Genomic DNA, 25,729 nt, shown 5'->3' with positions numbered 1-25,729 from the left:
GTCTTCATTTTTTGTTTTTAAATTACTAATCTTTTTGGAAGATATGATGTACTGTTTTTTTTATCTTTTACCATTTAGATACGTATTTTGACGCATTTGTAGTCCCTCAGAAAGTTACATTTAATTAAATACCTTTCTTACTAAATTCAAGTTTTAAAGGCTTCATTTCCAACCCTTAGTTACTGATAAGCAGCAAACAGCATAAAACCTGAACAGACTGCGAGTTACTCGAGTTACTCGCAGGCTGCTCTGGTTTTATGCTGGTTGCAAAGGCCATTTTCACTTTGGTTCTTATAATGGGGGAAAGGGTTAAACAAAAGTGTGGCATGCATGATCAATATAATTAGATCAGAGTGGAATAAATTTAATAATCACAAGTCTAAAAATGGACATAATTAAAATGGAAATCAATGCATAATAACAAGAAAGGTTCACACAACAAACGTGTTGTCTCAAATTCAGAAAGGTTTAAGAGATATCAAGTTTATATTTATTTTAATTTCAATGTATTTGGCTTGAACTTTAAAAGCAATTTTGCATGCAGTTGCAGATTTAAAAAAAACTTTGATATGTTAATATGCGTTTGTGAGTAAAATGATTTTAACCCAACTGTGCCCCACCATAACACTACGAAATGGAAATAAGGCCATATAAAAAATTCGAATTTTCGGAATTGCTTCAGCCACAATTTGTCATAAGTAACAAAATTATTTGTATTTTTTTTATGTCCTGATTCATTTTATCCTTCCTCCAAAGTTAAATAATTTAAAAACAGAGCTTTTTTTATATTGGTTTTGGTAAAAACTTTATCTTTTGTTAAAGAATTGCAGCATTTATTTAGCTCAATGCGTTCTTCAAAAATAGTTCACAAATAGGTACACATTAACTTTTTCAATCCTTTGCCTTGAAGCCATAATTTCTTCTTATATTAAACTAAAAATGTAAAAAAATGATTTTATATTATTGTGCTCACTCATCTTAAGTTTTTGAAGGGACATTACATCAAACAGCTGATCAATTGAGTCGCGTTCTGAGAAAACCGTGCATAATGCTTGTGTGTAAAGTGTTGTCCCAGATTAGCCTGTGCAGTCTACACAGGCTAATCAGGGACGACACTTTCCATTTTTAAGGTATTTTTAGTTTCGAGGAAGTCCCCCCTTACCAAAAGTCAAGTGTAGGTGGAAAGTGTCGTCCCTGATCAGCCTGTGCGGACTTCTCAGGCTAATCTGGGACAACACTTTACGCACATGAATTAAGCCCAGTTGTCTCAGAACAAGGCTCAATTTGTTGTGGCCAACATCTTTTTCAGGAGAAAAGTCCGCATTCTATCATGTGAATATGGGACTCAGGAAAAATTTATCACTAAAAGAGCATATGAATAATGGCATTCAGATAATATATCACACAAGATGACACTACAACCCATTTGGCATCAAATTTACTGGCACCTGGCATCAAGTTTACTGGCTCCTGGAATCAAATATACTGGCTCCTGTGATTCCTGCATGACAAAAAATCTGCTCCCTAAGGAATTGTTAATGTGGACTGAAGAAAAGGTCTTCGCTTCATAATTATACCTTGAGGAATACCAGCAGGCTTACACTAAATCAATTGCATGCACATAAGTTAATCCTGATAAATGATTACCTAAGCTTTTGGATTAAGGCAATGAAAACAGAGTTTGATTTTTCAAAAGAATGATAAAAATTAATGCCAAACTTTTCAGAGGGTTCCAAAGATATTAAATATTTAGTTCAAACCTATTTATTTTATAGTTCAATTACATAGAAAACTAAAGGCATTTTTGAAACGCTCTTGAGTCCGTTTTCTGGGACTAGAACCATGCAGAACTTGGTGTCGATTGATGAAATCTAAAGAACTCTCCCACAGTGGGGATCGAACCCGTAATCTCCCCATTGCTAGGCAGACACCAAATCCACTACAACACTGTGTCCTGTTAAATATTGAAGGCATGAATCTTTCCTTCCTTGATATAATACAATTCAGTGATATCATTAAATTATATATTTATTATTAGATCCCAAGATATCTTGCCTTAGTTGTCATAATGAATTGTAACACATTTGTTTATACATGTATACTTGTGTTTACCCAATACAATACCAGCAATAATTGTGATTATCGAGAATGCAAACTGTGACTATAGCATGTTATGGGGAACTCAAATTTATCCATTAATTTAATATTTATGTTTGCACCCAGCTAATATACTTACGTACAGATGTTACTGCCTAACAACGTACTTAAACACAGCTTTTGCATTAAATTTAGTTATCATAATTTAATAAAACTTCCATTAACTAGAAATGTTTATCAGATTATTCTATAACTTGGGTATAGCCTCATTTGTTAACTTAATGCAATAGATAATTGACAGTATTTCTTGCTGGTAAAAAACAGAAACTGACATGCTTTTCAATTTTCAACATGCAGTTCTGCCACTGCTTAGGAAATAAAAAATTAGATAATAACTATACAGAGGTGGATTTTGAGGTTGTTCGGGTGATTTCCCCTCTAAAAGTGTAGCAACTTCAAAATCGATGATGATGATGATATGATGCTAATCCAACAAGTTAGCAATTTGGAAAACAGTGTAAAATTTAAATACTCAGTATAAAAGTGTTACTAAATCTGGCAAGATTAAATTCCAACAATGATTGGAACAAGACCCAGTCGCCGGTGTTGATCCAACATGAATTGAAAGATTGATTATTCCTATTACGATTACAATTACGAAAACACATTAAGCACGCAGTAAAGCATCAGACGTAATATCGATCAATTCTGAACCATGATAAATGTGAGGTGTTGAATGTAAAGCCTTTAATAAATGTTCTGTTACATGGCATTCCAGGTCCTGATGCATACGGGAAGTTGAGATGACTTTCGCAATTGCACTGCGTAAGTACAGAAATGACATCGGCTGTTTATGTGCTTAACGATCCTGATAATGCCATTGATACCGGTAATTATGCCACTTGCAGACTGATATTTCAAGCATGAAAGCTTTTTAACAGAGATGACATTACTGTTAGTAAAATAGTTAGCTATCTGTTGCATCCTGTTTCAATTATTTGACTCATATCCACACTAAGGCAGGTTTAAACAACAGCTTAGGCCTAAATTTGCAGAGACCACAATAAACTGCGCAAACCCCACCCCCACAGTATTCAAAAGTCAAGGTAAAAAATGAGGACATGTCATGTGAGTGTACTATAAACGTTTGAATGAACATATCAAAGCTTTTCATTAAGAAGTATACAATCAAATGTTGACCTTTGGACGTTTTCCAAAAAAGGTCAATGACATTTAATAAGGCAAAATGAGGTCATGTAATGTGGGTGTGCTTTCAGGGGCGATATGTGTACCGGTAACCACGTGTTTCTAACCCTGGTTGGACAAACTAAACAATGAAACATGCAGAACCAAAATGGTGATGCATTAGAATGTCAAAAGGTTTATTAATAGAGATTACGGATAATGGACCCATAAGATATTACTTATTGGTGTAGTTACATATACAAATACCTGAGACTTTGGTCTAACACCGAAAGTTTGTGCGGCCATTCTGCTCATCAGGTGTACGTTAGTAGTGTTTTTTCTTCCATTTAAAAAAGGCTGTAAAACGGACCCAACCCAAAAGGAAACAAGCCCAATCCCAAACCAACATTGTAGAACAAATTCCACTTGTATATATATATTAAAAATATTTTTTAGAAAGAAGTGTTTAATGATTTTTATACCTCAATTTTATTTCATCAAAGTAGATCTATATTATATCACTGTTCGAGCAAATTTTATTTGTTCCCAAAATTGCCAGGAAAAAGCCTGATGTGTAAAAATTTGTTGATAAAAAAGGTTCATTTTGTCAATAAAAAAATATCAATTTGCAATTTTATTGATTTAAAAAATCCCAATTTTACCAGACTCCTTTCCCCAAAATGGCAAGTGATACCCTGCAGTGATACAGATCAAGAACATTCTACACATATGAACACAACACAATATGCCAAGTTCAAAGGTAAAGGTCATCCTTAGAGGTCAAAGGTCAAATATGAAAAAAAACCCACTTGTAAACTCATTTGATCTATAAAAAAGAAACATCAATAACCAACAGTACTGTCAAGTGTCATCCTATAATTTCAAGTCACACCATAAAATAATTCAACATTTCACACAAAGTAAACTTAACATGTTTTCAGTGATTCCTTGGTTGCTAAGTTACTGATCCTATTTCTCAACATCAACATTATACCAACATCAGGTCTTTCTTTCTCAGAACTTGAGAAGCACTGAATTTGTATGTCTTTCCGTCTTCAATGACTCTACAATCAATGGATCATCTCAGATAGCCAGCCTATGCTATCCCTACCAAAGACCTGGGCCATCTTGGCATGTGAAGAATTTAATTTCCTGTCGTTTTTTTTCTTCAGCAGCAAAACTATCCAATTTAATTGAGGCGAATTCAAGGTCTGAGATGTATTGATTATTGTGCCAAACATATTGTTTATGAAGCATCCCAGCTTTGGTCAAACAAATTAATATTGTCTCCAACATTTATAGCTGCAATAATATCATTGATGCTGAGGTTGCCTGTCATTCACTGTCAATGGCTGATTTATAAGCCTTGCTCGGAGTAAATTGAGCTTAACCCTTTGCATGCTGGGAAAATTGTCGTCTGCAAAAATGTTGTCTGCTGAATTTCTTAAATTTTCATTTTCTTTGATTTTTTTCAAAGAATACTATCAGAATACAGTGTTTTTTTCACAAATAGGGGAACGGTGGCGGGGCCCGTCTAAAGGGGAAAAACGCGTCGTTTTATAGGAAAAGGGGAAAATTAAAAATTCACTCTTTTATATGTTCTGAAATTTATTATATGAATACACATGTGTGTATGAATGTAATATTCACATCTGAATTTCTCTGTCCTTTTTCTAAAATATATACCAATGATTTTTTCAACATTAGTTTCAGACAGTTAAGCCTTCATGCACAGTCTCAGTTTTCCTAGCCATTTTGAGTCTACTTGGGACTTTCTAATCGATAAAATGGCAAATGTGAGCATTTTTTTATCAATAAAATGGACCAAATTAAAATGTTTTTATCATCAAATATTGACAAATATATATAGAAACATCAGGCCTTTTCCTGGCCATTTTGGGAAAAGCATTAAATTCATATGAAAAGTACACTGATTTGGGAAATACTAATTTAATGTAACTCTTTATAATAATTCAAAATCATATAATATTATTAATTTGTTATATACTTTGTGAGTTGTAATAAATAACAATAAATACTTTTTTTGAGGGGAATGGGGCCGAATATGGGCCCCGAAATTGCCATAAAAAAAACACTGGAATAGCAAACAGTTTGGATCCTGATGAGACGCCACATTCTGTGGCGTCTCATCTGGATCCAAACTGTTTGCAAAGGCCATCAAAATTCGGTTCCAGCACTGAAAGGGTTAAAGGGGCCGTTTAACAGATTTTGGTATGTATTGAAGCTTGTAATTTAATGCTTTATATTGATAAATTTAAACATTTGACCTAAAAATCTCCAGTAAAGAAACAAGAATACAATTTAAAAAAAGGAAAAAAAGTAACCCTCAACAGGGCTCGAACCACTGGCCCCTGGAGTCTTTGAGTAAAAAGTCTCCCGCCTAGACCACTAGACCATCCATGCTCATGCTTAGAGCGGATGTATTTTTTAACCTATATAAGCAATCCTCGTAGCATCCCAAAATATAAGGACAACAACAGAACTTTCCGAACTATTCAATCGTTTTGTGTCGCACAACGCTTTATAATTTACAGGTTTTCAAATTATTCGTCAAAAGATTGCATATAATGGATATTTAAGAGCATGGTAAATGGTCAGTATTACTATTTCCTAAAAAATATCATAACTAAAACAACAAGGGCTGTTTGTAAAACATGCATGCCCCCCTATATGGGCTATAAGTTGTAGTAGCAGCCATTGTGTGGTGGTGGTGGTGGTGGTGGTGGTGGTGGTGGTGGTGGTGGTGGTGGTGGTGGTGGTGGTGGTGGTGGAGGTGGTGGTGGTGGTGGTGGTGGTGGTGGTGGTGGTGGTGGTGGTAGCAGAAGAAATAGTAGTAGTAGTAGTAGTAGTCGTAGTCGTAGTAGTAGTAGTCGTAGAAGTCGTAGTAGTAGTAATAGTAGTAGTAGTAGTAGTAGTAGTAGTAGTAGTAGTAGTAGTAGTAGTAGTAGTAGTAGTAGTAGTAGTAGTAGTAGTAGTAGTAGTAGTAGTAGTAGTAGTAGTAGTAGTAGTAGTAGTAGTATGCATTACAAAAATGCAGTTAGCCTTACATTTGGTAAAATTTAAATATATTACAAGGGAGGCAAATCTGTAACAATAAATTTAAACTTATTGCATTTGTTTCCCCTGTAGTGTATTACCTCCCCTGTCCTGCTTATATTTATATTAATCAACAAAATTAAACATTAACACAATATTTAAATACAAAATATACACACACAAAAATATTCTGATAATATTTTTACTGATCCACTGTATTTTACAAAAAGAATGATGTTTCATTGGACTGATAATTATAGATTTAGGATTACAGACCAGTTGCTTCAGTAATATTGTTCAGAGTGTGCCCTGTTTGCCGCGTATGCACTCTTGAATTATCATACAAAAAACCACTTTACTATTTCGAGTCACCGTGATCTTGACCTTTGACCTAGTGACCTCAAAATCAATAGGGGTCATCTGCGAGTCATGATCAATGTACCTATTAAGTTTCATGATCCTAGGCCCAAGCGTTCTTGAGTTATCGTATGACAACCACCTGGTGGACGGACCGACCGACAGACCGACATGAGCAAAGCAATATACCCCCTCTTCTTTGAAGGGGGGCATAAAAATTTGCAAATCTGAAACAACTTTTTTAAATTTTGTAAATTGACCAAAACGTTAAAAGGCCCTTTCAATTCTCTGTTTGTAAAGTGTGGCCCCAGATTAGGCTTTGCAATCCAAACAGCTAATCAGGGATAACACTTTGCAATCCAAACAGCTAAACAGGGATAACACTTTGCAATCCAAACAGCTAAACAGGGATAACACTTTGCAATCCAAACAGCTAATCAGGGATAACACTTTGCAATCCAAACAGCTAAACAGGGATAACACTTTGCAATCCAAACAGCTAATCAGGGATAACACTTTCAGCTTTTATATTTTGAGAAAACAAAACCAAAAAAACTAAGTCTCTTCTCAGACAGAAATCCAGTTAAGATGGAAAGTGGGAAGTCTGCACAGGCTAATCAGGGATGGAACATTTCACACATATGTATTAAACCCTATTTTTCCACAACAAGATTAAATTTATAAGTCATTGAAAAAATGATAGCAGGTTACATTCTTTCCAGCTAAGTGTACAATATAAGGTGAAATTCCCAAATGTTATGGTGTTAGAGTATGCAATAATTTCATCTCTTCCATCTTTTAAGTCTTTTGATTTCAAGATGAAGGTCAATTTAAGGGTCACAGTCAATTTAAAGGTCACAGGGTCACCATCATTTTGTATCATTCCTTCATGATACAATTTACTTCAGTAGAGTTATATTGATCAAGCAATTTACCGACCACATATGGGAATTAAACAGTAGATCATATTCTTTGATTTTCCAACAAAATTACAGCTAGCTTAGAAAAAACACTACCTTTAAACAAGCCAGGATTAACTGACTGCGAATATATTCGTAGAAGATATCCGATGATTTTCCAACAAAAGTACGGCTAGCTTCGAAAAACACCAGTTTTAATCAAGCCAGCATTAATAATGACTCTGGGATTATATTAATCGCAACTCATGTTTCTAAAATACATTGGTGAAACATATTACACATTCACATAACAAATTTTCCATTAGAAGAGCTTTTAGTCTTGATAGTTATGATGTGATGGAAATGATGCATGTATTATACTCAATCACACCATTACTTAAACCTGGCATTGATTTACGATGCACCTGACACATATAATACGATGTACATATATTTAGACTTGCAGATGACACCATAAGTGACATAAAGATTGTCCATAATAATATATAATTGCATACAAAATACATTATACTACAAGGATTCTACGGTATATAATTCTACCATGTATATTGTATGCAAATGAAGGAGTTATGTATCTTTATACTTCTTTAACCCTTTACCACTTAGATTCGTATTTCACCCTTGTAATATCATATTATGTATTTTAACTCATTTGTAGTCCCTTCAAAAGTTAAATTTAATTAAAGACCTTTCTTACTTGATTCAAGTTTTAAAGGCTTTCTGTCCAGCCCTTAGTTACTGATGAGCGCCAAACAGTATAAAACCTGAAAAGACTGCAAGTTACTGGCAGGCTGTTCTGGTTTTAAGCTGGATGCAAATGCCATTTTCAATTAGCTTCTTATAGAGGAAAGGGTTAAAGATACAAGAGACACTTTTCTTATGGGACATTGATTATTTGTGATCTCTGTTCTAAAGCTGTGTTTTTTTATCACAAGACATTAGTAAAAATAATAGGTCAAGTGAATAAAATAAATATGTGGCAGAAGGCTTCCATTCGGGACCTCTGGGAGTATCACTGTTTGTCAATGTTTTCTGACTAACCCATTAGATAATGTCTCTGGTGTTTGTATCTGATCTTGCCTTATTATGAAACCTGACAGTTATCCACAAGTTTGGTTAAGACTAAGTTAAAATTTATATTATTCAATTAAGCCAAATATTGAAATAATAAAGCTTTGATTTTTTTTACTCAATTTTCCCAAATGGGACCTAAAAGTTCCCAACTGAATTAAGGTGTGTTTTAGATCTCAACATTTAGTTGATCGCCCTGCAACCAGCTCTACAAGTTAAACCTTTTTAAATATAATATTTAAAACACTTTTATTCTCATTTCTGAAGCATTTGTTATGAAAAAACAAACAACACTAATTTTCCTAACTAATTGGTCAAAAGATTGCAATTTTCCCAATCCAAAGGGACCCAGACCCATTCCCAAAATGGTGAAAAAAAACAATGTCCATAACCCAATAAATTCGTGTAATTTTTATATGTAGTTTGCATGTTAGTTCAGAGTGTTTATTCTTACATCAACATTTTCCAACCATACAGTTGTGTATCAACATATCTTAACCCATTTATGCCTAGCGTCTAGAAAAAAGGCCTGGGCAAACGTCGTAGACCCAGATGAGACGCCGCATGATGCAGCATCTCATCTGGGTCTGCGCTGTTTGCTTAAAGGAATTTCTGTAAGAAATATTCTAAATATAGAAATAAGTATACAAGACGTCCCTAATTTTGGAAATCCAATTTAGAAGGATGGAAGAGTCCACAAGGCATAAATGGGTTAACATTCTCTTCACTACTACATTCCTGCATTGGAATTATTGGAATAGGTCAATTATTTGGCACTCACACATACATAGTGCTGTAAATACAACAACAAATTGAACAAAGTGTACCAAATGGTTAATGTCTATAACTCATACAAGCTGAGATCTGAATGCTGATTTCCATTTCCACTATTTTCACCCATTTGTGGTCCCTTAGAAAGAGTTATTTAAGACTTAATCTGTCAGATAAGGCAAGAGAAGTTCAAGAGTGGAAATTCAGCTCATGTGCAACTCAGAGCAAATAAGGATGGGCAGGAACACAGGTGGTTAGCGTGTTGCTTTGATATTAATTAGTGAAAACATCATTTTGAATGATCAATAATCATTTTATAACGACAAATTATCTTTTCTGAAAAAAAATTCACTATCAAATATATATTTATAACATAATATTTGATAGTGAATTTTTTTTTCCATAAAATTTAATTTTTCGTTATAATATGATTATTTATCATTCAAAATGATGTTTTCACTAATTAATATCATAGCCACACGCTAACCACCTGTGGACAGGAAAGCTTGTTATTTGCTATTTGCATCTTGTTCTATTAATACAATTAGTACACAATCAATCCTTTCACTGACATTGTGATTGATATTTGGGAATGCAACAGCAGGTTCAAGGTAAACAATTCAAGTACCATTAAATGACTTGAATGGTTGTTTGCATTTTTACCCATTATTTAATTCTAAACCAATTAACAACATTACACGGGTCACTTTGTTACTAAATAATTTATGTTCAACATCCTCTTCAGGATCATGCAAAAGACACGATTTAAGTGTATATAAATATGCACACATATAAACTTAAGTAATTTTATGTCAGAATCTGGAACTTTTATTAATTGATTTAAATAATGAAAGTTATTTAACTTAAGTCTTTCAGATATACTGTTTAAAATATATATTTGTTTGAAAACTATAATTTACCTTTCTTTTAAGCATAATTTAAGATGCCGGATATCTTTTTAAATGGTATTTATTTTCTTTGTGCTGCGCCCATATGTTATCAGACAAGCTCTTTATCAGGCTGTGGGTTTTATGAACACTTATAAACACTTTCACTGTAGCGGTAGGATCGAGTGTTTAAGTACATGTTTAAGAATATACAATGTACATAGCCTGTTGCATGTTATGGGTGCAATATTTTATACATGCATTAGCTGTATAATCTGCTTTGTTATTCCTGACTGTGCGGTATGTTATGTAAATCAATAATTAACAGACTTAGTATTTATTAAGTGATGTTCAATAAATCATGTATGTATAGACGTTAAAGATCTAAGTCCCTGTTATATTGTGTCAAAAAACAACTATAATATGTAAGCTATGTTTAATTCCCTTAATTTCTACATTTATTTTTTTATCACATATACCAGAGACGTAGATCTATGTCTCTGCATATACAGTGTCTTATAAAAATGTCAACTATTTTCAGATGTTCATATAACCTTTGCAAACAGCTCTATAACTTTGTTAGGTTCTAGCATTATAACAGATATCATGAAAATTTTAAAGAAAAAGTGTGCACAATAAATAATTCAAGTTCTCGAATCCATAAATTTCTGTAATATTCTAGAAAACAGATTTCTAAGAACATTCAAATTTTTTTTAGAACAATGATTCTATAAGCCATAATTCCATAAATATTATTAATATCCCAATGAATCATGGTATGATGTTTCTCCACTTTGTAGAATCAAAATTCGGGAAGAAAATGATTATTAAACTTCAGATACAATTCTAGAACATGGTAATGTTATTAGTTGTAAAATAGTTCTTCAATAGATTGTTTCTGATTGGTCTATTTTAAAGAAATTTCTGAGCCTCCCAGAGGGAGAGTGAATGGAAGGTTGCTGGTATGTTAATCCAACAAGTTTTTTATATTTACCAAAATAATACTTGTTTTCTGAATGCAAATAGATTTAAAGATTGAAACACCTTTTTGAAACCCATTTCAATACATTATAGTTACAACTAAAAGACATGAAATCAAATGCATATACATTAGTTTAGGTACAGGGCTCAACATTAACCGAAAAACCAACCAACCAAGTACTTAGAAAATCTACTTGCCCTGAACGTAAAGCCACTTGCCAAAACATGAAATATCACATCAACTGTAAACCTCATATTTTTAATAAACCAAAATGATACACCACAAAACCTTTTTTCTTTTTGATCATTTAACACAATGATTACAGCAATTAAAGTCTAATTAAAGTCTAAATTAAATGCTCTTTGTTCTTTTTTGCACTTTTCCGGGCGGACAACTAGATTATAAAATAACTTGCCCGCACCTAACTTTTACTTGCCAGGGACAATAGGACAACCGTTAATGTTGAGCTCTGAGGTATATAGCAGTTTTTCTGACAAACAATTCGTATTATACTGGGATGAAGTACTTCGTTGACATATGTGATAAGAGTGGCAAATTATAATAAAATTAATGGTCACAATAGACATAATAATAAGTATAATCACCATGCTTATTATAGCATTCATCGTTATATTCACATTATCATCATCATTATTTGTAATCAGCATAATACTTATTCCATCATTATCCAAATAGTTGAATATTAAGTGCATCATCAACATTTTATTTTTTTTCAACATCATCATCCTTATCAATCATAATCATTATAATCATTACTTATCATCAGTATCCTAAATTTCAAAAGGCTTAAATTGATAATAACCATCACTTTAATCTTAATCATCTTCATACACTATCATAATGTGTTTAATTTTTCTTGAACTGTTCGCTCACAATTTAAGAACTTTAGCTATAGATTCCATAAATTAATTGACAAATATCATTTTAAAAAGTTCAAGAATACTGGTAAGAATTTGAGAATTTTTACTAGAATGAACTTATAGAAAAGTCTAGAAGAATTTCTGGAATCATTATAGAATATTGATTCTAGAAGCAGCCTTTTGCAATTTCTTGAATATTCTAAAAATTAATTATACATTTTTTTCTATTATTTTTACATGGTATGTTCATATAATGGAGCAGCCTATAACATTCTATATGAGTATATTTTTTTTATAATTAATCACGGACTCTAGATGATATAGGAGGTTTTTGTGTGACGTCACAAGAGGGGTTTTCCGTTACTAAAAATAGATTGGCCGTCAACTTCTTGATCGCGGCCAATTATATTGTATCAGAGTAAAGGTCGTCGGAAGACTTAATACTTACAATTTCACAAAACAAAACTATAAATACCCGTATTCTTTTTTAAAATAAGAATTTAATAAATGATATTTCAAAAATAATAAAATATATAATAATTTGAATATTATAATAAGTGGTGTGGATGCGATAGTGTTATTTTTCATCCGCGATTGAAATTTAGAGTAAGGGGTGCATTGAATCAGTCATAAAACAAAGCCCTAAAATAGCTCAATACATTTCAATCTTGAAATGTATTTTTAATTTTCTTTTACATTGAATGAATTTTCGTTTCGTTACCATTGAATGAAAATATTAATAAATTTAAGCATTCAAATTGAAAAAACACCTGCATATTTTGCAAATTGAACTGTCTTTGCATATACACGTATATTGAAAACTCGTCAGTATTGATAATGAGCGATACAAATCTAGCATTTTATGATACCATTAAATAACACATTTAATTTATTTAGCGCAAGTATTTTATATCCCTATAATGAACAATCGCCATTGCTTGTTTTCATGATGATGTTTCGAACACTGCAGTAACGCACGATCTGTACACATTATAGCAGAGTTTACATTTGCAGGTACCAGTTAAATACGTTCATTGTGTAGCAGTAAATGTGTACAATATTTTAAATGTATAGTTATTAAACACTTTATTATTATGTTTAAACTGGCTAATATATATACGTTATAGTTCCTAGCTGTTAATCCATTTCGGACAAATGTCTATTTTTAAATATGTTCAAATATTTTATTAAAGCAACTGTTAAGTTTTTGACTTAATATGTCGAGAGATGAAATGGAGTTATCATAAATTGTGTTTAATGACCAGACACATGTGGTTTATGCAGAGACCCCATACAGAGTCATACAAGTATAGGTCCCTGGGTTTATGACACACTGTTTTCTTAGTAATTGTCTGGACAGTATCCGATCATATCGATCGAGATAATTGGTTTGTGATAAACAAAGGGGCAATTAAACACTGGGTTAAAATGCTGAAACAAAGAGTGTCAAAATTGGTGTGAACAATTAAATAAAAAACATTAACATTTATCAAGAGGATTTAGTTAATCTGTAACAAGGTAAGTTTTTACAGACAAATAGGTTCAAATCAGTTTCTATATGTTGATTACATCAAATCAATCAATTTGTTGTTTGTTTTCTTCTTTATTTGTGTTCGTTCATTGGATTCAATTTAATCTGAAAGAATTTCAATTTCTGAGTATTTTATGTTCTTCAAAAGGGTCGCGAATACGTTTGTAACCTTATCACGATGCGCTTCATCAATGCAAACAATAGCAGAATGGCCGCGGTTTTGACGGCCAAAATTTGAGCATGCGCAAACGTGACGTCATTATCGGAATCCCCAAAACCTCCTATACGCTCCGTGTAATAACGTAGATATATTTATGAAATAATATGTTGAATGTGTTTAAATCAATATCATATATATAGAAGGACCACATTACAACAGCAAAATCAAATGCCATCATAACACAGTTATACAGTATGTCAGTAGAAAATGACGCGATAAAACGCACGTTTATAAAACACTTTACATGATACATGTATAATTTTGTAAGTTCTGTATAACAGCATTGTGTACACACCGGTCTTAATGACAATAACGTAGTGACGTCACCATCTTTAGAATGGTACAATAGTGAGTCACGGCTTTTTAAACCTTAAACTTCCTCAAATAATGTAGGAAATGAAAGTGAATATACATTTCAACAATTTACTTTATTTAATTATAAAAAAATGAAAAAAATAAAAGTGTATCAATGAAACTATATTTTGATAATTATTTACAATACATACATGTACGATAGCAAAACACCGCTTACATCTAGTATTTTTTGTCGCCAAAAAGAGAAACGAAAGTTAGCTTGACGTTAAACAAAAACATAACAAGAGAAACTTAAACTTACAGTCAAATGCTTTGATTGCATGATCGCTGTCATCCACGCAAATAATCACAACTTTTTCCTTCGAAGACATGTTCGCCATGTGTGCCCAAAGACTTCCTAATTTAAACGCGCTATGTTAACAGAGCGTGCGATAAACCTCTTGCACTGCGTTTTACACGCTATCGAGATTGGATCACTTGGTTTGTCAATACATGCGATCTGAAGTCCAAGCCTCAACTAGTCTAAGTAAGGGTTGCCGATATGTTGGCTGAAAAAAACTTCGTCTAGCTCGCAGAATGTCGATTTTCAATACTTTCGTCGCGGTAATCATTTATAGACGGTTCGAATTCGCAAAAAGGAATAGATATACATGAATGTTTTTGATACTATGCTATATAACATCTTCACTTCACCATGTCATGTCAGATACAGGGTGCAGGATCACATGACTTTGCGAGGTTCCTAATTACACTTAAATGGGTGTAAACAAACCGGTCAGTGGTGCTTGTTTTTCGAATAACTTTTGAAAATAATTTTTCTTAAGAATTTTAACTAGTGCATAAAAGACATATTTTTTTGCTGCTTATGGCAATGTGAAATACATCAGAATAACTTTATTTAATACGATTGTGTTCCTGTTAAAAAATTCCTTGTGTACTGCACGAATATGCTTCACGCAACGTGAAAGTTCATCACCAATTTAAGACGTTTTCAACGATCTATTCTTATACAGGCTTAAGATATCGGCACAAACTGCAAGAACAACTGTCTTTTATGCACTCAAGATTTTTGCTAATTTCAATATCTTGAGATATTTGCAAAAATAAAGTTCTTAACGGTGTGTTTACATTGCGTTCTGCCCGTGTGTAAACCCCTGAAAACCCTATTGATTCTGCACCAAGGATAGGTCAAAGTCTTCTATAAGAAGACACATGCTTGAAAAAATAAACATGTTGCTGTCGTTGTTTTGCTTTGTCTCAAATTTAAAACACTGCAGAACGCGAAAAAAGCATCGACGGTATCAAATAAAAGGACCATGTTTCTGTTGCAACCGTTTAAAGCCGTCGTCAAATTCATAGTTGGGGTTAGTACATGTTAAGCGCTTTGAAGGGAGCTATAAAGATAACATTAACATATTATCGACGGCCCAATGTGATCCGGTCGATACACAACTTGTCATCGATTTAGCGAACATAACTCGCTTCGATGACATGTGTTTGGTTATTAAAGGTTATTATATATATCATGAAATCTTGTGTGTGTGCTCAAGGTGATTGTATTACTCAGTAAACTACTTCAAACGTAGTAGTGAATAGAAGTAAAATAACGTTTTGTTTTCACCAAACGATTAACCTACTCATACATTTTCCCCTATTGCTCTAGACAAAACTAAGCTTTTGTGTACGTCAAGTTGTGTTTCGACTATTTGCAATCGTGATACATCGGCTATCTCGGATTCCTCCGCAAGTTATGGAATAAATCGTCTGCTGATCCAGAGTGGACTATTTGTTTAAACATTCGATCATATTCGCTAAATGAGCATACAACATGTACACATGATCAATACAAGTTGAACAGAGATTTTGATAGCTGTCGATGAAATATCCTTATTAACAAGAGAAAAACATTGTGTTTAAAAATCAGAGTTAAGTAAAAGTTTTTCTGACATATCTTCACGATTTGTTAGATGGTTTTTGAAACAAACTAGGGTTGTTTTGCCTTATAAAGAGATGATGTTTGTTTGCGGCACTGCATGTTGAACTTTAACCACGTTTGAAATAAATTGCATTCAAGAAACTTGCATATATGGTTCGAATATTTCCAAATCGTTACATGTTTAATAACACGATACACAACTCGTATGACCCAGTTGACAATGATCATGCAGTCTTTATGAATGAAAACTCCAGTTGTAAAGACACACCTCCGCATTGGACCAATGAAATCACTCGTGTGTTTAAAATGTCAGTTAGTTGAATTGTATGTAAACAAAGGTTTCAAACGGCGCTGGGCAGTTAGTCTTGATGCATAATGTAACGACAATAACGTTAATTATGTTTTTTCATACGTTTTATTGAATTATGGTATCGAGGTACGTAAAACTTTGTCGGGAAGATGCCCTTTACTCCTTGAAGATTTCAGTCTTAAAGACTGCATGATCATTGTCAACTGGGTCATGCGAGTTGTGTATCGTGTTATTTCTTAAAAGTTGACCCAGCAATTGTAAAAATATTGCAAGACATATACATTTCCAGAAAAGAAATTCATTTCTGCGTTGAATAAGACCGAGATCGTGAAAATCGCTGCACAATTGATGAAGAAATGGCTGTTCAAAGCGATGCACCCCGTTTTGGGGTGATTTTGAGTTGCATACCTTTTTATATATATATTTGATAGTGAATTATTTTTTTTTTCAGATAAGTAAATTTTTCGTTATAATATGATTATTTATAATTCAAAATGATGTTTTCACTAATTAATATCATAGCCACACGCTAACCACCTGTGCACGGAAATGGCTAATTTTTCTCCATTTTGAATAAAAATTTATTTGAATATGTTTAATTTGATATAATATTTAATATATCCGTACCGAATGTATATATATATATATATATATATATATATATATATATATATATATATATATATATATATATATATATATATATATATATATAATATATATATAAACGAATTCCCAAGATTGTTGTTTCTTCACGTTGAAATTGGAATTAATAAGAATCGCAAATGGGAGGAACATCGCAAAAGAGCAATCCGGCAAATTTATGAACAAATGTCCGCAGAAAATGCAATCCTTTGAGTATATTTCCATAAGAATTGCATGTAAGAGATCATTTATATCATCGTAATACAATAAAGTGATTACATATCTACTCGGAAATCATGGAGGCTTTGAATAAATCCGGATCTGCAATTCAATTAATTCATAAAGAAGCTTTGTAATATTGTTATGAAGTTGTTAAACATGTATTGTAAATTTGTGAACATTGCATTTTTCTTATTCCCAGTTGCTCACGAATATTGCTATCATCTTGGGTTTGTCTCAATGCTCAGTGAGATTAGATGATTGTGTCCTTGAACTTTGACATATCCATTTGTCATAGATCAGGGCCAGTGATCTCAATCCTCAGTTAGATTGCTCGATCCCGTTCTCGAATGTTGACATGCATATTGGCCAAGAGCTTTGAACAGTGCTCCCATTCGTCAGTGAGATGCGTCACTGTCCTCGAACGTTGCCATTTTCGGTAAGGCACATATGCTTAAGTTTACTTAGACAAAGCCTTAAATTGTTCAATAACTAGATCATGAGTTTAGATACATTTTACGACAAAATATATAGTTTAATGTTCTGCTTTACCCTTGAATGTACATCATATCTTGATGTTGTAAAAACCTTCGTAAGTATTATGTTTAATCAAATGGAATGAAAATTCATTTAAATATTTACCTTACAAAACAGTGTTGAGAATAACAATTTGGCTATGCTTAGTTATAAAGTTTTGAACATAAGAATTTCCGTGTGTACATATAGAGTTGGTTTGTTTGTTTGGCTTTGTTTTATGTATCATTGAACTTTTGTGTGTTCTGAATGTCATGTTACTGTATTACTAAGTTAACTACTTCACAATTGGTATAATAGTTGTTTGATTTCCCAGGAAAATTGTTACTCTTATTTTTCTTGCTGACCGTAAACTTTGTTTTGGGTCCCCAAAATGAGTTTGCGATGGCTTTACAACATTCGATCGTTCTTATGAGCTTAACAAACGTTTACATAACAAGAAACACAAAGTTTCAATGAAATTTTAAAGATTTATGTTCTTGTTAATCCTAATGAACGCCGGAAATATCATTTATGTAGCAAAATATAGTTAACTTAGAAACATTCTTCGAGATATCTGCACGATTTTTGTGGATGTTAATGGAAGCACACAACTTTTATTTAGCTTTTTGGAGAGATCATGTTCGCTTCCGGATACTACGTATTCCACATAAACTCAAAACGCCCACATTTAAGATTTTCATTCAGGAAACCTGCATATATGTTTGGAATAATATTTCCAAGTCAATGTTTTCCAATTTTTCACAACATGATTTAACTCGCACTTGCATGTGGATAAATAATTATACGCATGGGTCTCGTGATAATAACAATTTGTGGATCGCATATTTTAATCAGCATCAATCAGTGTTAAATCGTGGGTTTCCATTCGTGAAACAGTTTAAAGCAACAATCCGGAGGTATTTTATCCGTACATGAACTGACGTTACGTGATTTTAGATCCTTTATACTTTATTCCCGAGACGATAGCGTCTGCGTGTTTTTACCTGTTGCGCATTAAAACAGAGTTTCGGTGAGAACTTACAAATAACTGTTTTCGCAATAAATACGCGTAAGCAACTTTAGTATAACAGAAATTCATTGAAAAAGCTATTCGACGCTAAAAGAAACAACCTGCCATGGGCTTTCATTCAAATAAGGTTTCAGGAAATCAATGTTTAGCAAGCAATAACCTTAGAGTCAATTAGATGATTCTTGCTGATCAATTCTTCAGTGCTTAAATTAGTCTCTATTAGTATTGACAACCCTGACCGAATCGCTATAACGATGCTAACTTTTTTCCTGATAAGGCACACGTCAATTATGAACAGGGAACATTACTTTCAATTACATCCAAAGAAAGTGTCATCCGCAAGTTATTCGAATATCTTAACCTTTCGTCGACCTTGAACATTTTATTGCAAACGAGGCTTTCCGCGAGACGTAGATCAATGAAATACAGGATTCTTGTTTCAAGAAACGCCAATTCAGGGAAGCAAATACGTTGTAATGTAACATCCAAAAACATTTAGGGAGAAACTTTAAATATAATAACCATATAATAATATCAATATATTAAACACAATTTAATGGAACTATGTCGAAGGGAACAATAGACAAAGTCTTTAAAAAAACGTTTAATTTGAAAAATATAATTGCAGACAATAGCGGATATTCAGGTTTGGACAGCGTTATATACCAAGCTTGATAGAGCAGCTGGTTATAGCGGTTATTTCGTTGTAAGGATCCAAAGTCGAGTGCGATACACACTTGTTTTTTTTTCTAACTTTTTGCTTAATATGTGTTTCTGCTCATTTTATATTACATTAGATTTGATAAACACAATGAATATTTTTGTTGCAAAAATAATTTTCAAGTAGGAATAAAGTGATGTTCCTTGCCGCATTAATCGTGTTAATTATACTGGCATACATGTGGCCTTTACTAACTAACTTTGACTAAACGCAACATTAAAAACGATTTGACATTGGTTATTCTACTTTCAAATAACTTAAACTTAATGTATAACATGTGCTATATTTTGTTTGCTCGAGTTCTATTGGCGGGACATTTTACAAGGACGTCGTCATTCTAACGATACAAAGCTTCTTTAGACCACATAAAAGACATGTATCGATTATTACTGCACACTAAGATTGATGTTTTGTTTTTTTAAACCATAATTTCAAAACTAGATTTTCTCAAGGTGGTTGATAAGACAGAAATTGAAGGTATGTTTCTGATGTTAATTAAAACCACTAGTAGGCATAAATATAAATATGAATTGAAACAAACATCAAATATATTAGAGAGACTTAGCTAGTTATTGCACCTGGTAAATCATAGAATTGAGAATTCATGGCATGCAGGATAAATTAATTAAATGAATGTATATTATAGTGGGATTTTGTGATGGTACGTATTGAACTAGTGTTTCTATTGTAACTTAATAGAAGCATTATGTTGCTGAATCGCATGTGTTACTTGCAAGTATTATTAAGTCTGCGAATAACCAAAAGAGATTTCGCTACCTTTAAACTCTTCCCTTATTTGTCGATAATTGTTGTTAAATTCAAAAGCGCGAGAATGCTTTTAACAGGCCATAGTTTGGCACGTGTATTCGGAATACGTTTAAACATTTCCACTAAACAGCTATGAAATACATGCACTCATTAAATTCGTAGCGTAAATTTTCCGAACCGAAATTGAAAAATTCATACACACAGATAAATTCCCATTATTTTTGTTTTCTTGTTGGTATTTGAAATTATACGAATCTCACATTTTGGGAGGAAACTACCTAAAGGGACCTGTTCACAGATTTTGGCATGTTTTTTTATTTTTTGTCATAAAATGCTTTATATTGATAAATGTAAGCATTAGATTAAAAAAGCTCCAGTAAAAAAACAGGAATATAATTAAACCAATGACCCCTGAAGTAAAAGTCCATCGCTTAGACCACTCGGCAATCCATGTTCATGCTATGAGTGATGTATTTTATACTTTATATAACCAATCATCGTAGCATCACAACATATAACGACAAGAACAGAAGTTCTCTCCAAATTATTCAAACGTTTCGCGTTACAACGCTTTATAATTAAAGTTTTTAAATCGCCAAGGATGCGTGTAAAGGATATTTTAGAACATGGTAAATGTTCAGTATCAATGTTTCCTCACAATCACTATAACGAAAATTTGTGAATCTGAAACATTTTTATTTTATATTGTCAATTTACCAAAACGTGAAAAGGGCCCTTTAAAAGAACAGATGTCATCAGAGAAAGCTAGTGGTGTCTTTATATTTTTCCATGAAAATTGACCGTAAGATATAATTTAAACCATCGTAATTCAATATACTTATTACATATCTAGTCGGAAATGGTTGATTTGAATACACCCGGATGGTCACTTCATGCCAATTGATATGTTGTATTTACATGATTGTGAGGAAAAAGTAAAATTTTTATTGTGTATTTGCATATTGCTACAATTAATTAAAGTTATTCACGAATAGTTATTTCATGTTGTTTTTAACTTCGTGATCCTAGTACTCAGTTTGATGGGTCGATCCCGTTCTCGAAAATTTGACACATCAATTGGCTATAGGCTGGGCCAGATTATCAAATCTTAATGAGATGGGTCCATCTCGTTATCAAGTTGTAACAGATCCATTAACCAAGCGCCGGGACCTGTAATCTCAATCGTTAGTGAGATGGATCGATCTTGTTATCAAATTGCAACAGATCCATTAACCAAACGCCAGGACAAGTGATCTCAATCCTAAGTGGGATGGATCCATCCAGTTCTCAAATTAAAACAGATTTATTTACCAAACGCCAGAACCTGTGATCTAAATCGTCAAAGAGATGGATTCATCCCGTTCTCAAAGTGTAACATATAAATTAACCAAACGTCGGGACCAGTGATCTGAATCCTCAGTGAGATGGTCTATCTCGTTATCAAGTTGTAACAGATCCATTAACCAAACGCCGGGACCAGTGATCTAAATTCTCAGTAATATGGGTTCATCCTGTTCTCCAATTGTTACAGATCCATGAACCAAGCGCATTGACATGTGATCTAAATCTCAGTAAGATGGGTTCCTCCCGTCCTCGAACTTGACATGTACATTGAACAAGAACCGGACCACGTGATCTAGATCCTCCGATGGATTGGTCGCTTCTGTCCTCGAACGTTGGCAGTTTCACATAGACACATAATCTTTAGCGTACTGAGACAAAGATCTAGCTTAATTAACATAGCTCATTATCCTACAATACTGTTCACGAAATAATAAGCAATAAGTTAATTAAGTTAACTATTACTTACTTCTTTTATGTAAACCAAATCTGAAAATTATACAGATTTACGTGTGTCCAGTTTATTATGTGTGATCAAATGTGGTTAACCACTCCGGAAAGAATTGTGAATAAATAGATGTTGTTTTTTTAAATTTATAAACGATTTAAAATTAGAAGTTCCTATTGTAAATTTTATGACAAACTGTTGGTTGTATTCATAGAAGAACACCCCTAGCTTTCTTACGCTTTTCTTTGATGGGTAACTGTGTTATATTGTTTGATTTGTGTTGTCAGTACGACATTGGCGCTGTATGGATTTATTTCTGTTCGATCTATGTTTGCCTTAATGCATGCACTTTACATAGAATTTTTGACCTGTGACCTTGTTATATGTATCATTATAATCTTGTGTGAAAGGAATGGCGTCTTGCCTATTGTATGACTCAATAAATTGCTTAACATTTTGTAACTCTTTTACGTTCTTAATCGTACAATAGTTGTTTGTCATTTAACCGACCCACCCAGGCCTTCTGTCACCATTATTTTTGATGTCGAACACTGCCTTTTTTGGCACCCCAGATTATTTGGCGATCATTTCCAACATTTGATCATATATAGTAAATTTGTACATATAAACAAAGACAAGTTGCAAAGAGTTTTGAAATATTTCTGTTACTGAATAATGATAATTAACGTGGGAAATAACTTGTATTTAGTAAAACTAACTAACAAAGTTTTGCCAAGCTATCTACACAATTTTTTGATATGTTCTTAGAAAACAAATAAAGATGTTTGGCCTTATACGGTACTTCATGTTCCACACATAACTTATTACGACCACGTTTGAAATAAATTGCATTCAGGAAACCTGCATAAATTGTTGGAATATTATTTCAAAATTGATGCAGGTTTTCCTATGCTTCAATCCTGAATTAACTGACACGAGCATATGGATAAATAATTATACGAATGCGTTTCGTAATAATAAATAACATTTGTTGATCACATATTTTCATCAGCATCAAACCGCGCTCAATCGTTTGTTTCCATTTTCATAACAATTGAGAACTTCTTTCCGGATGTAATGTATCCGCTTATTAATGGATGATAGGTGATTTTCTATCATTCATATTTTATGACCGAGACGATACCATTTGCATTTTTCTAACAGTTTCGTAGAGAGCTTATAACGCAGTCGCACTAAAGGCATATTATTAACGTAAGTGTAAAGGTAATCTAAGAAGTCATTTATAAAAAAAACAACACTAGTCGACGATTAAGGCAAAGTTCCTGATCCAGCTGTAGTTTTCTCTAATGCTTATATATTATTCAACAATTAATGTTAAAAAAACTCTAACCATGGAGTCGGTCAAAATGTATATTGAAAAATGCTTCAGAGCTTAAAATAGTCTCTATTAGTATCGACAACCCTTACCAAAGAACCTTAACGATGCTTTATTGCTTGCCTGATACGGTTCGAGTCAATAATGAAACCAGAACAACACGTTATTCGATTTTCTTAAACTTATTTCGGCTATTAAGTTATATCGCAATAGAGACCACTTTTTTAAGACGTTTTTTAATGAAATACTGAAAACTAATTAAAACAAGAGATGTGTTTGTCAGAAACAAAATGCCCCTTTTTCGCCGCTTTAAAATAAAATTTCAATATATCATTTGGCAGGTTTAGAAATTATCTCCCTTTAAAAGCGTATTACTTCCCGTGGATTGTATTTTTCGACTTTTGACCTTGAAGGAAGATCTTGACCTTGACCTTTCACCACTCAAAATTTGCAGCTTCATGAGATACACATGCATGCCAAATATCAAGTTGCTATATTCAATATTGAAAAAGTTATGGCTAATGTTAAAGTCTTCTGACGGACACACAGACAGACATAAAAACGGACTGACAGTTCAACTGCTATATGCCACCCTACCGGGGGCATTAAAATGCCTATTACAAAGAACAAAATAGTTTGTCAGAGTAACAATGTCAAAAATGGTAACACATAACATATAATAACCATAAAATAATATCAATACATGTAATACATTTTAATTTGAAAATCTCATTTAAAAAAACCCCAAAAGGGAACACATTTGACATTGACAGAAAAATACTGGCATTTAAAAACGGTATCTATAGGTTGGGCAGCTCGATAACGCAGACGGTAGTATCGGTGTCTACGTTCATTTCTTTGCATGGCTCAAACGTTGTGAATTTGATACTTCCTTGGGATTTTATTTGTCAACTTTGCTAATGGGTTTATATCGAATTTATCACTTTGTATGATATTAGATAAATTAAAACAGTGAATATGGCTTGGTCAAGTGAACCTATGAGAAAAAATACATTGCGGTTTGATTAATGCTTTCATTGACGCATTAATTGTATTAATTATACTGGCATTCACTTTGTCGTAGGTGTTTAAGATGAACCTTACCATCAATTAACTTTGACTAAACGGCAATATATAGTATGGTTTCAAAACCAAAACCATCAACCTTGGTTTTCAATCAAGACAATCAATAAATGCTCTGTATGTTGTGTACAGAAACTTTTTTAAGTTTATACTTTTTCGAATTACGACGATTTTGTGAAATTCCCCTTTGGCAGAAACGGTACCACGAAATATAAAACATGCTTTGCGTTTAGTAAAAATTAAATAACACATTAACACATGTAAAATCGTTTAAAGTGTCTTTTGCAAATTGTAATACAAAGAAAAGCAGTGCAACAACTCTTACACGATAATGATTTCACGAGTAAATGGCTTAATAAGTACGATAATCAATCAGGAAAAGTGAACGCCAAGTCAACTGACATCAGACATCACAATATATATTTAATAAGTCAGTGTCAAAATTATTAATGGAAAGCAAAGGCACGGCACACATTTTCTATCATCAAACAATTCGTCTATTGCTTCCATCTCCGAGCAATCTGACTTAGTTGCCATATATTATTTCGAACTCATGCATTTTCCGAAATCAAAGATATTTCGGAATTCCTGAGTACTTCATTCCATTTGATAAAAACGTGGCATGTTTATTATTCATGCAATTGATCGACATGTCCTAATTGGTTCATCAAACTGCAACATTGGTTGAATTGAAAGAAGTGAGATAACTATTTTTAGAAAAGCAGTCAATCCTTCTGTTTATCTGTCATGACATAAAACTAGAGGTCTTAACGATTTTTGATTAGACCGACTTTGCAGATGAGTTTCTTATTTAATTGAAACCCCTTTTTGGTATTTATATGAAATAAATAATGGAAATAAACAGCACATATATTCTGAAGGTGTGTCTATCGTCGTTCTTTTATTTACGAAACGTTCAAGAAACAAGACAACGAGGCTTAATCAGGTTAAGTTATTCACAATTGTGTGGATTTTTGTTTTCATCCGGTAAACCAAAGACCGTCCGATTGCAGAATTAATGAACTTTATGAGCATCGATTATAATGGGCTTTTGTAAATGTATTGAACAAAAATTATATCGTACTAGCATTAGCGTGCTGGA

At 32.9% G+C, this 25,729-nt stretch overlaps 1 protein-coding gene across 3 annotated transcripts in view; it reads right to left on the bottom strand.

The window, feature by feature from the left end:
• The window catches only part of LOC127881897 (universal stress protein in QAH/OAS sulfhydrylase 3'region-like), a 146,827-nt gene that overhangs the window by 18,394 nt on the left and 102,704 nt on the right, over positions 1-25,729 (bottom strand). The window contains exon 1 of one of the 3 annotated variants that reach the window (XM_052430098.1): positions 14,576-14,735. The exons of the other annotated variants lie outside the window; for them this stretch is intronic. Coding sequence (XP_052286058.1) covers positions 14,576-14,654 — 79 coding nt within the window. The 5' untranslated portion in view covers positions 14,655-14,735. Of the gene's footprint in view, positions 1-14,575; positions 14,736-25,729 lie in introns of those variants that run through there. 3 annotated transcript variants of the gene reach the window in all.

The sequence above is a fragment of the Dreissena polymorpha genome, chromosome 5 (genome assembly GCF_020536995.1).
Source record: "Dreissena polymorpha isolate Duluth1 chromosome 5, UMN_Dpol_1.0, whole genome shotgun sequence".
NCBI classification, from domain to species: domain Eukaryota; kingdom Metazoa; phylum Mollusca; class Bivalvia; order Myida; family Dreissenidae; genus Dreissena; species Dreissena polymorpha.
The sequence above is the reverse complement of the archived record's forward strand: the minus strand, read 5'-3'. Positions and strand labels throughout refer to the sequence as shown.